This window comes from Saccostrea echinata, unplaced genomic scaffold (genome assembly GCF_033153115.1).
Source record: "Saccostrea echinata isolate AGI-Se365-2 ecotype Australia unplaced genomic scaffold, CSIRO_AGI_Sech_v1 ptg000056l, whole genome shotgun sequence".
NCBI lineage: Eukaryota > Metazoa > Mollusca > Bivalvia > Ostreida > Ostreidae > Saccostrea > Saccostrea echinata.
The window spans coordinates 7647372-7660522 of record NW_026889805.1 but is presented as its reverse complement, the minus strand read 5'-3'; the positions used below and the strand labels follow the sequence as shown (position 1 = coordinate 7660522).

Genomic DNA, 13151 nt, shown 5'->3' with positions numbered 1-13151 from the left:
GTGGGATCTTGCATTAATTTAACCATAGGCACTCACTGATTAAATTATATCATTATCTTTTCATAGTTAGAACTCTTTAGTGTATGCATAAGTTGAGAACCAGTTTAGAGGTCAGTTATAGTCGATTGGCTATTCTTGGTATACATAGATTTTATTGGTAGGTCACTGAGGTCAAATTCCTTAGTGAGGATAGCTTTTGTTTTTTTTTGAAATTCACTTTGAATCTAGCCATAAGTCAGAGAGCTAGGATTGTTTCCATCTTGGTTTGATACATATATCATATTTGACTGGCTTTTGACCTGATCACAGTAAGTTCTTTATTTTCCTTTACTAACACTTTATATATCATTTGCTTGGTTGAATGAATGAGTTTGAATGAAATAGTATTTGATGAGTAAATGGAAAATGTGTAAATGATATAATAAATTATTTAAATGAATATAAGTATATAAGACACCTGTTTTAAAGTTACACTGATATATGAAAATGATGAGATCTGACCTGAAAGAATTTGTAAATATTGTATATTATAAAAATTAGTAAATACAACTATATGTTGTGTGGACAGGTTCAGATATGGTTGAAGTCAGGATTGACACATGTAGCTGTAACACCTAGATATATACATATGCAGCCTAGGTCCACAACTTGGTATTATTAATATAATTACTCATTTTGAGATTTGTAAACATATAAATTTACTTGAGTTTTATGCGTATGGAGAAATAAGAGTTATTTCCCTTTAATTGTGAATTATGAAGTGATAATAAGTAAATGAATAGGAGGAATATCAGTGTAATATAGATTTTATGCTAATGGAATAATTTGTGACAAAATATACACCTATGTTAATGTTATAAAATATTTATTATGTTTACATGTTTTGTAGGGTTGATATATATCTATATATATCTAATCCATTGTCCAAATTAAAAGAACCCAATAACAACTACAACCAGAGTGTTTTTCTTCTTTGTGGGAAAACCCGGTCAATATTGATATTTTTCTGGTGAATAACAAACCATATTCACCATCGAAAGAGTGAATAATTGTTTAATATTGAAACTATAATCTAAATATTGCATAAATACAGGTGGCTTTGGTTCAATCTTTCATATATTTATTATTTTAAAAGAACGCCTTTCCATTTTTGGATATCACTCCTTTTCGAACAAACAAGCCTGTAGTACGAATGCGAGTGGTGGTGGGGGGGGGTCCCCCACCCCACTTTTTTGGGAGAATAGTCTTGCTGTAGTTTAAATATAAAAAATCATTTATTCATTGCTTAGTCCCTTAACATTTTGTTGCAGTATGGTTAAACTCGGGCAAGTTATTGCATTTAAAAAAAAGTTTTACCGATATGTTAGAAAAAGATTCCCATTTAGGCAGTTTATTTGGGGGGGGGGGTGTTTCTTGTTTTTTATTTGCTTGTCAATTTTATGGGAGGCTGCCCCCCCCCCACTTCAAAATCACCGGCCTGTCAAAGACATAATAATGGCTCTTCAAAAGGCATAATAACGCCTTTTGGAAAGGCGTAATAACGCCTTTTGGAAAGGCGTAATAACGCCTTTTAGAAAGGCGAAATAACGCCTTTTGGAAAGGCGTAATAACGCTTTTTTAAAAGGCGTTATAGCGCCTTTTGGAAAGGCGTAATTACGCCTTTTTTCGCGTTATAACGCCTTTTGGAAAGGCGTAACTACGCCTTTATTTGCGTTATTACGCCTTTTTCCGCGTTATAACGCCTTTTCAAAAAGGCGTTTTTACGCCTTTTTTCGACTTATAACGCCTTTTGAAAAGGCGTTATAACACCTTTAAAATTTTTTTTTTACCGTAGTTTGATCCTAATAGGCTTTTGTACTTTTTAATAGATCTAATCAGGCCCGTAGAACGCGGAGGGGCCGGGGGCACCCCCCCCCCCCTACTTTTTTCTGAGTGCAGTATTATTGCTATAGTAAATTTTCCTTTAGATGCTAATACAGAACAGAACTTTTTATTTCTAATTTAGAGAGTATGAAATTATTACAATAATAAGGAAAAGATGCCCCCCCTTTTTGATGTATGGTCGAGCACTAGCAAATTTCATGATTTGGACGGTAAATCAGCTTTTTTTTAATTTAATTTAATTCAATTATTTTTATTTTATTTATTTATTTTTATTTTTTTTTTAATTTATTTATTTATTTATTTTTTTGCTCGTCAGATAATTTTTGGAAGTTGCCCCCCCCCCACTTTTGGTCAGTTAAGTTCTTTTTTCTGCTTTTCAGATATTTTTGCCCCCCCCCCCCTTTTGAAACCGTTGCTACGGGCCTGCTTATAGTTTGCCATCATTCCATACTGCCTTTTAAAATTTCTCTGAGTAAAACACACACAAAATTAATTTATTGTATGCTTTTAAGCTTTGCTCTTTCAGATATTTTAAAATAAAGGATGACTGCACTTAAGGACATGCGAAAATTGCGAACAGTAGTTGTATACACGCATTATGTTGTGTAAATAGGAGATTAATAGACAACATGTTTAAAAGAGAAAAAACTGTTTCTTCTTACATTCGCCCTCTCTGCTATAACCAAGGGCTGTGGCATGTTGAATATTATAATAACCACGTGATTTTTTGCGTCAGGTAACTGTGAATACTAAATTCCGTCACGTGACTTGTAAGGTAGCATGTTTTGTACTAACTAGGGCACTGTGCTCGAACACGTTGAATTGTCAGGCATCGATTCAAAATATTCTTTACTTACATGGACGTGGTCGTATTGTTCATTTCGTTTTGATACCTTTGTAAATAATGTACTTGTTTCATACAGAATAAAGGGGGGATGAGAAAGAGTAATCTAGCTCGTTTTTATATATGTCATTGTTATTTTTCTAGTCTAATTTTAGAAAAACTCTTATAATGTTAGCTCCACCTCTCATGCATATACCTAATGTTTATTCAAGGAAAGTGTCTATATTTGGAAAACAGTAAGGACAAAAAACATAGAATTATTTTATTGTATCACAGTCTAAAATCATTTTAACATTTAAAATTTGGCGCCAAATTGACAGAATTCTTTAGTAAATATACAAAAGTGAAATACAGTTAAGATATAAAAGCAACAGAAGCGATGGAATAAGACCCAAAATCCAGCGTTAAGTGCAGTTATCCTTTGTAAATTTTTCATGAGAGAGATATTAATAATTGATACTTAATTTTTGCATGAAAGGGTGAGACTTCTTTATGCTAATTTTAGAAATAATAATTATAATTGGCCTTTGTTTGAAATGCAGCACATGGAACAATAATTGCTTCCTGTCATGCATATCTTCATATCATGCAACAGGACCGCGAGTCTTATCGGTACTTATTTTATGTGGGTGGGTAGACCGTCGTCAAAAAACCGGCTCAAAATCTTAAGCAAACATATAAAGCGTGCGGAGTTTCATAAATTCTTACACAGAATGAAGAAATTGACATAATTTATCATAGACCGACCACACCCCCTCTGCCGGAGGTCAGGCACAGAGAGAACAAGCTGCGGTCGGAACGGACGTGCTACAAGGGAGGGGGAATGGAGGACTCCGAAGGTAGGTGACCAGATAGACAAAACTATTGATTTATACAATGACCATCCCTAAAAATGACGAACTAGAGTCAATTATCGATTTTTAAGACCCAAATAATGCTTCGTAAGCCAACAGAAAGATTGGGATAGAAAATAAGCTTGTTTGAGATGACACGCTTAGTCAGGATGAATGGCTGATTCAGATTTTCCCACGGGCAACTACTACATGTAGTGATTAAGTGAAAGCAAATTATCACTGCTGGACAATAAAAAAGAAAAAATTCTTCGGTTCACAGCTATTTATAGTGTCGTCAATTTTCCCCGATTAAATATAATGAAATCGTTTGGCTTAATGAATTTAATATATTTGGTTGGCTGGACAATATTTTAACCCCTATCTTACCCCGCCACCTCCTCAACGCCAATACCGGGACATGGAGCAAGTATGATATTATAGAAAACATAGCTATTGTATGCTCATGTCTCCTAGCTCAATAAAACCGTCCAACAGGTTTTTTTCTTGCTTTGTCAAGAAAGTTTTGCTTCATAGTGCCCCCTCCCCGAACTGAAAATATTTGGGTGACCCCACCTCCCACCCCCGAATTGCTTCCTGCATGGCCGGTATATTTATAACTTTTACTTTGTTAAATGCAGTGAGATGGACTACACGCGCGGAAACATTTATTCAGACTTTTTTTAAAAATATTTTTTAAAATATTTTCTAGACTTACTATAGTATTAATTTTTCCATGTACAACATCTGTTACAACCTACTAGTATTTTTGTTGTTGTTGTTTAAACTGTCAACATAATTTTCCAAAGATATCAATTTCATTGATCGAAAACATTTCCCTATACCTTCCACATTAACGAGCGGTGTCTATACATTTCTCTGTAATTATGTTGTCTTGTTTAGTTTTTCGATGTTGTTATTATTGACTGATTTTTATAATGAAAATTATAATTTTGCGACATCAGATATGAATACCCACTTCTAGATCACATCTTGAAACCATTCTTGGTTTCATTAATTTAAGTGATTGTCTTCGACTCTTTTTTAACCATTTTTTTTTAATTTATTGAAACAACTTATAAAGACATGGTGGTCAACTTTATTTAGGACAAAAGAGCAAGGGGAGGAAGGGGGTCGATTCTGTCCAAATTTCAGCTTGAATGGCGCTTATCAAGGAACTAAATATAACGAATATTAAAAATCATGTCTGTTAGCACGACCATGTAGACTGCTCAGGTCATGTTTTACAAACATTTTATATTTGATGTGAATTTGAGGAACGTAATTATGAAAAATAAGACTTAAAATGTGACAAGACTATTAACTTCATGTACTCTCCGGAGTTTACCGTCATTATTGACAAAACATTGACACACGTACACACACACACACACCCTCTCACACATACACTCACACACACTGCATAAGGTGTTTTTAAAATCTTTCCTGGAGATTGGGAATTGCTATTCCCATACCCAACACCTCCGCTCTCCATCTGCCGATTTAAACAGCAATAAAAGATTTTAATCATAAAATATGCTGATATCAGCGAGGGTAACGCAATCAAGGTAAACATTTCACTTTAGGGTAAAAAACAGTGGCGGATTCAGGACTTCAAAAGGGGGGGGGGCAAAATTAGAAGATATTGCGATAAGCAAACAAACAGACAAAACACACACACTAGAAACAAAAATAAACATACAAAACAGAGAGAGAGAGAGAGAGAGAGAGAGCGTTGGGATTCTTGTCTGGTTTCTGACTAATGAAAATATTGAAGCTGCATGATACATTTTCATAAAGGTCCTTTCTATAAAGATGTTCGGAATTTATAAGATCATATTTTTCTTTCCCTCTTACAAGTCTAAACTGAGTTTAAAATCTAGCAGTGACTATATTTTTGGATGAACAACAGCATAGGAAAATACAAGTTTTGATCAAATTAACTACAGTATACATGTAATATGAATTTAGTTAACACTTTCAACAACCAAAGTCTTAAGGGATTTGCTGAAGTGAATCAAATTCATAATCAGGGACTTAAGTTTTAGAATACATCATATACACAAGATTTTCCAAACAAACGCCATCTTGTTAGCCTTGGTAAACTTTCAATCTATAAACAATTTTAAGCAATAAAAACTTTTCTCTCTCTTATTTAACGGTCAATATTTTAAAATTTCTGTTTCATTTTGTATCGGGTTAGGAAGTCTTATGTGTGTATGAAACCCCCCCCCCCCCAATGAACAAATAATACTTTTTCAGTATATAGAAGTGGGTATAACATGAACGGCATCAGAAATTTTTAATCCTTAATGTCAAAAAAAAAATATGATAATCTTGACGTGACTTTGTCTCTCAAATAGATGGTCAGTTTTAACTGAAATGGTACCATCACTTAGTGACGTCTTCTTCATTGCGTGAAAATTACACAAATTTTAGTTACAATAAATGTGAGAAGAATCCCTCCTCATGTTGCAATACTTTTCAATTAGGAGAGAGAGAGAGTACTCATATGTTATTCTACCATTAATTTCAGGCGCGGATCCAGGGATTTTTTCCAGGGGGTGGAGGTGTCCATCCCAGTCAAAAAAATTCCAGCTAAACTTCTTTCCAAAACTTATCAAACCCAGAAAATTTCTTTAAAAGCCCCCCGCCCCCCCCCCCCCCCCAAAAAAAACTTAAAAACCTAAAATCCATTTCCCAAACGTGAAAAAAAAATGTATATCGTGGTGGTGATGGTGGGGTCTACGTTCTTTTTTTTTGGGGGGGGGGGATCCACAGTCATTTTTTATTTGATTCAATATATACTTTTAATGACTCTGCAAATTCCAGGAGGGAGGGGGTCCAGACCCCCCCCCACCCCCCCTCGACCCCCCCCCCCCCCAGATAAGCGCGTAAATTGTTAAGTTACTGTAATGTTAAATGTCAGGAATCCCAGTCTCATTTCTTATTAAAGAAAAACAGAAAGATTAAATTCTTACACAACTAATCAAAAGTAACTTTGACGGTATATGTAATTTGTAAGTTATTTCTTTTAATGGCAGAAGTTGTAATGATGGCGGCCAAGCGTGATGGACGGTCTGTGATGAGACTAGAGAGAATGTTCCGAAGTGAAATCGACGACAAACTTGTCCACCACGTAGCGGGAGGCCCTCACAAAGGCATCCTAATAGCCAAGGCCGTGGACAGTCAGTTACTTTGAAGACACATATATTTATAGTAAAACCACAATCTTTCCAACGTATTATGCAACTCAAATCTTTTCCAAGAGTTTCTGATTGCAAATGCATACCTACTCAAGTCAGTGACAGAAAGCCACTAGCATAAACCAAAACCTATTCCTTCTGTGTTTGATTAATGCCCATATATTTTGTTTTCAATGTTTAAATTTTCTGCAGTAAATCAGCTTGCACATGCAATGTATGTTGACATTTAAATCGACATTCTTTCTTTTCTATAACTGAAGTTCATCTCAAAATTTGCATTAAGTGCATTGTTATTTTGTAGATTTAAAAGACGTGGAACCTCCAGAGGGGAGGTTGGAGTTTCTAGCATACCTTATCAACGAAGAGCAACAAAATCAATCCGTACAGGTGACAAGCACCCCAATCAATTTTTGTCGACTGAAAATAATTCATTTTACGTCGTTTACTTTAATTAACTATGAATTCATTCAAATAGATTGACTCAGTTTTATCGTGTCAAAAGCCTACCCGATATTTCCCGTTTGATAAATAAGTTAGGTATTCTATTGCAGGATTACTGGACGCTGAGGTTTTGGTTCCGGGGTCAGGCTGAGGGGGTCGTTAAGAAGAAGACGTTTACAGACTACTTCCAGGAACTTATGAATCCTTCTAACTTCCCCAAAAGCAAGCTATTTAATTTTAGTTTAAATATGTAAACGTATATAATTTTTTGTTGTTGTTGTTTAAACACTTCTCATGTCCTAAATCTAAAATTTATGAAAAAATTTAATTGACAAAACGTCCATGGTTTAATTTCTAACAAGAATAAAATTTCAGAAATCTTTGTCATGAAGAAACACATTCACGTAATCGAAATTTAGACTAAAAAGAGATCAACTTTTTGTTCGACAATATGTCCAGTATTTGCCATTCATCAAGGAATTTAACATTCTGCTTAAGATTACATTGGATTCATTAAGAAGGCGCTGGTACTCCTTAAAGTCTACCCTGTAATAAAAAGGGTGGAGCTTGAGGTCCAAGAAACAGAGGATCCGTCCCCAGAGGAGTCCATTCCTCCTATTAGTAAGTCGTTATTAACGTTAAATCTATTCAATTTATTTATTAGATGATTAAAAGATGGTTTTTTAAAGCAAAATTATTACAGAAAATGATCAGTACATATGAAGAGTTGGTTTAAAAGTTAATTTGAAAGCTAAATTATATACAGTCAAATGACAGTTTGAAAGATGGTTGAATAAGAGCTCTGTGGTATTTTTTAATTCACATGAAATTTGTTACATATATATGTAATTTTATGTATTTTTTTTAAGTAATTACTATTGAGAGAGTTTTAATGTATTTAACAAATTCAGTATTTCAAATATTCTTCACACATTTCAATGCCCATTCCAGAAAGTTTTACATCAGTATTTACCCCTGCATCCTACACATATCAACTTGTGCCAGAGGTACAAATCAACAATAAAACCTTCATCACATTTATGGTGAAAGCAGCAGCGGACGCTCACGTCGCACTGAGCGCAGTGTATGGTGACGTAGATCGCAAAACGTTTGAAATCGTCATCGGAACTGACGGAAACACAAAGTCCATAATCCGTTATGGTTCGAATGGACCGGTAATGACTGAATCTATGACGATGAACGTTCTGTCTCCGAGTGATTTCCGTTATTTCTGGATAAGCTGGGCGAACAATAAAATTGAAGTTGGACGTGGAGCTAATTATGGAGTGGGTGCTTTCCTTCAGTGGACGATTCCTCCGAGCAAACAGTTCAATATCAACTGTCTTGCAGTTTCCACCGGAACACCTTCTAGAGGGCAGTGGGAGTTCGCAGAACTTTTGGGTTTGTACTTGTAGAAGTGGGAAAAAATTATTCATTGATCTAAAGAAAAGAATTATTTACAGGGGTTTAATTTTTTTCCTTAATTTATTTCCAGATGCAGAAAAGGACTTTGGGAAAGAGGCCAAGAAAAAAAGAATCAAACACTCTTTGTTGTGGATAGCAAAGAAACAGAAAATGTTACAATGCTTAGAAGACGCATATCCCAATATGGTGAAGACTCCTGATTTATTTAAGTATGAAAATTTACAGAAATATATGATTTACCTACAGAAGATTTTTTTCATCATTAATGACTACAAGTTCTTTTCTCCTTCTTGTCGGTTCTAATTTCTCAGTCCTATTGCTTTTCCATGCAGACTCTGTAAGATCAAGCAGTCGGACACAATGGCAGCCCTGGTTTTCTTGTCGGACATGCAGAAGAAAAATCTTATTAAAGAAGTAGAGGGCGGTTTTTGGATGAGAATTCAGAGCAGTCAGGAAACAGAAGTCAACAAACACGGTAGCCATATTATGCTATTATCTGTCATCAAACACCCTTTAATTTGAATAAAATTACGAAGTTAAAAAATTTTATACGGAAGAAAATTTTGGTGATATTTATTTTATAAGCACCGGTAATGCAAAACCAAAATGATCGCATTTTTCGAACATTAGTTTCTGAAAATACCCAAAGAGAGGAAAGTGAAATCACTTTTAATTTTTGTTGTTTTTGTGGTTGTAAATAAATCTGAACTGCACTGTCTAGGGATACCTGCATAATAACGAAATTAGAGTGCGGTCAATTAAAAATATACCAAAAAACCACTTAGCCAGAATGAGAAAGCATCTTTACATAATGTAGTTTCAGGCTAAAATGGTAACTAGGGATCGGGTGATTCCATTAAAGGTTTTACATTGGAATACATAAAGTGTATGAGATTTTTTTTCCAAAGCGCTCTTTCAGGAACGAAAAGACCATGGTTAGTCAGACTACAAATCCAGTATCTTCATGCAGTGCAGATTTAAAGCTTGATCCACTCATTCCCAAAATGGTTAAAAAATCTGGCCACAATAATGGATCAAAGTTTTGATGGGAATTCAAAGGGAAAAACTCTAAAAATATCCTCAACTGAGAACAATCTATAACTAATATTTTTTTTGTTTATCTCTCCTTCCGATGGGAACAAGGCCCTTCAAATTGAATAAAAATAGTAATCATTGTTTCCATCACCAATGCAAGAATACTCAGTTCGAAGTACTTCTGGAGGAGAAGTCGAAAATGTAGAATTACAAACGCATTGACGACAGACAAACTTCGATCAGAAAAGTTCACGCGAGTCCTTGGCTCAGGTGCGCTGATAAATCCACATGGAAAACGAAAAGAAATATATTGCATATAATGAAGTTCTTTAAACAATGACAATATTTATCAAAGTAATCTCAAACGTTTTCTTTGATGCAGAAGTGAAAATCGTCAAAAACCTTCCTGAGCTCAAACAAGCGGATCAGCCAACCATCGCCATAGTGACGTCACTGTTCTGTGAGAAAGTAGCAACTGATGCAATGATTGAAGAAAAGACGACTTACGTCAAATATAAAACTGAAGGTAATATATAAGCTGGTATTTTATTGGTGCTTAATTTTGAATGAATATGTTTTGAATGAATAGGATACATAGTAGCATATTACTCGTTATTTTCATTGTGATTATCTGTTTTAATAAAATATATTTACATTTCCAATGTCTTTGTCCGAGATAAAACTACTAATAGTAAAAATACTTTATTTCTACATAAATCTACCGGTTCATCGATCGGCGTGGTTTAAAAAAAATCACGTGCGGGCGGGACAAATAGAGACAGAAGCGGAGCTTGTAGCACGTGAATTTGCATAATCAAGAGCATGTAAATATAAGGAATTACTGTCAGATTTTTTGGTTTCATGACGATGATCAATCGATTGGCTTGCAAGATAATTATCACGCAAGCCAATCGATTGATCACATCATGAAACCAAAAAATTAGACAGTTATTCCTTAAATACAAGCTGTATACAGAATTGTGGATATGTTGCCTGTTTTCTGTTTTTGACTGTGAATGATAGAGACTTTAAGCATATATTATATCAGGAATAGGAGCTAGGGAGATCCCGTCTGAGATTTTTAATTTTAAAGATTTCTATACACTGTGTCAGACTCCATTTTTTGGAAACAAAATAGATTTTACATTTACTTTCCGTCATTTAAACGTTAATGTAGAATGGGAACTTGACCCCATATATATTCAAAAATCTTTTTATATCGCTCCAATTTTCCACTATATATGCTTAACTGGCCACTTAAAAAAAAAAAAATAATCAACCAGTAAGTAATTCATTAAAATAAATGAATCAAATGTGTTGAAGATGCCATTACTGAAAACATCATTTTAGAAAAATATACTAGGAACTTTTCCGTGACCTTTGAAAAGTGAGAATTTTTTTTTCAGGACGGGGGATTGTCCTCGCCTTGTACGTCCTCTTTTGACCGGTCCCTTAAAATCTGAATAAAATGAATGGAAATTTCCACGTATTAATTTTACCGTGACTCCTGTCCAAAATATTTATGTACAAATATTCGTCTGTAATTCTTTATAACAATGTTAAGCATTATTACAAAGTAAGAGAAAATTCTTCCTTTTCTCTTTCTATACTCAGTATTCGTATTTCATAAATATGATCTTCAAAAGATAAATTAAAGATGCATATTATATCTTTACTCTTGGATGCAGGCGAATCACAAGTGTACACACTAGGTAGAATTGGTAAGTTTAAAATTGTGTCAACAAAACTGTCCCGCAGAGCTAACTCGGAGCAAGAAACAAGAATTTCTGCTGAAAACACAATTACCAGACTTTTAGGTAAGGGATAATTTACAATTCTTCAATAATTACAATGCATGCATGATGTCAGTAATATTTGTCAAGGTGTCATTTTTCGATATTGCAGGAACTTTCAACAAAGTTCATCACGTAATAATTGTGGGGGTAGGGAGTGGAGTGCCGAATTACTCTGATGGCAATAAACACGTGCGTCTTGGCGATGTAGTTGTATCTGTGCCTTCCAGAAAGAATGGAGCAATCTATATGCACTGTCACAAAATAGAGAAGATGGAGGATGGGGATGGTTATAATTATTCCACCCGGGAATGGGACTGTAGCGATAATTCTTTACAAGATGTTGCGGTTAGTCTGAAGCAAATCATCGAACGAGATATCACTCCTCAGCGTCCTTGGGATCGTTACATCAACGACGCCAAGGGCGCCCTTCAAACAGAGGAATCTAACTTCCATCGACCGCCAATGAAGACAGATAGACTGTTTTACACGGACGACAATGGGACAGAGCTAGAAGTGGAACATCCGGTCGCTGGCAAAGCTTATCGTGTGGGACAGAGTAACTGTCGTCTAGCTGTCATAGCCAGCGGCAAACTCGTCTCCCGAAATCCTTGGCTCCGACAGTCGTTTGCAGAACTGAACGGAATCAGTGCATATGACAGTGACGTCAGTGCTGTTTTAGAATCGTTAGAAGGGAACCGGAATAACAGCTTTATCATCATTCGTGGGATCTCAGATTATTCGAGCGGATCCAGAAAGGAGTGGCAACCTTACGCCTCTCTTGCTGCAGCTGCTTACATGAAATCGTTAATCTACGCCTTGGCGTGAATCATTCCCTTGCTTATTTGAGACTTAAGCTTAGAAATAACTTTGAGAAGATGGGCGAACATAGCGTGCAGAAAACCTATAGCTTCAGATATATAAAAATCACGTACAACTTGTGAATTTAATATTTAGAGTTAAGTTCTCATTATTGAAATTTATGAAATTATGTTAAACAAAACTATTCTCAGGAAAATTTTCTCGGCGAAATTTATTCTTTCATTAAAGAGACACTGTGACAGACAAACGGGAAAATTGACAAAAGAGGAATTTTTGCAAGACACATGCAAATTTTATTCAATTCTTGAGAGTATTAGGTTTCAGAAAATTACAGGTTTCAGAACTTAAAAAATCTTTTATGGAGAAATATATCTAAAAATAATTTTAGTTTGCCCCAACACGAAAGTATTGCTTCACCTCTTCCTCTTTAAGATACGCATGCGCAGAACAGTTGAAGAAGTTACGATGGTTATAAATGTCGGATGACCGAGGCTTTTGATATAATTTTCAAAAAAGATGATCAGAACTTATTCCTCTCTTTTGATTGCTCTAATTGAATGTTGTTTTCAAGTTTCACGCTAAAGATAAAAGGCACATGACCTTGACATTGACGATAACAACCACGCCATAGGTACAACTTTTCTTTTTCCGGCACTTACATTTTGCAGTCTTTTCTTGCTTTTACCGTGCAGTTGAGATCTCAAAACTTCGCCTTATTCATATTTCTCATAAATCTTTAGCTTTATGATACAATTATCTTATAAGAAACACATGTTACTGACTCACTATGTAACTTTAAAATGGTATTTGTGGGGTTCGAACCCTAGCAATAAAAACCCTGAGTACTATTTACTTTCGAGTCACTTTCAAG

General features: G+C 35.0%; 1 protein-coding gene across 1 annotated transcript; it reads left to right on the top strand.

Annotated features, from left to right (window-relative positions):
• The first annotated feature begins 3334 nt into the window (after positions 1-3334).
• On the top strand, positions 3335-12744 carry LOC133173144 (uncharacterized). Its single transcript, XM_061308083.1, has 11 exons — positions 3335-3567; positions 6603-6746; positions 7066-7151; positions 7316-7427; positions 7704-7826; positions 8157-8606; positions 8701-8839; positions 8963-9105; positions 10048-10191; positions 11354-11482; positions 11571-12744. Exons 1-11 carry the CDS (start codon positions 3552-3554, stop codon positions 12284-12286), a joined length of 2202 nt encoding a protein of 733 aa, XP_061164067.1. The 5' UTR covers positions 3335-3551; the 3' UTR covers positions 12287-12744.
• Positions 12745-13151: the final 407 nt, after the last annotated feature.

Bases quoted from the DNA above. Each gene is read 5' to 3' on its own strand.
- LOC133173144 (XM_061308083.1), top strand. The intron at 8,607-8,700 runs GTTTGTACTTGT...ATTTATTTCCAG, and splicing joins GGAGTTCGCAGAACTTTTGG to ATGCAGAAAAGGACTTTGGG. The intron at 8,840-8,962 runs GTATGAAAATTT...TTTTCCATGCAG, and splicing joins AAGACTCCTGATTTATTTAA to ACTCTGTAAGATCAAGCAGT.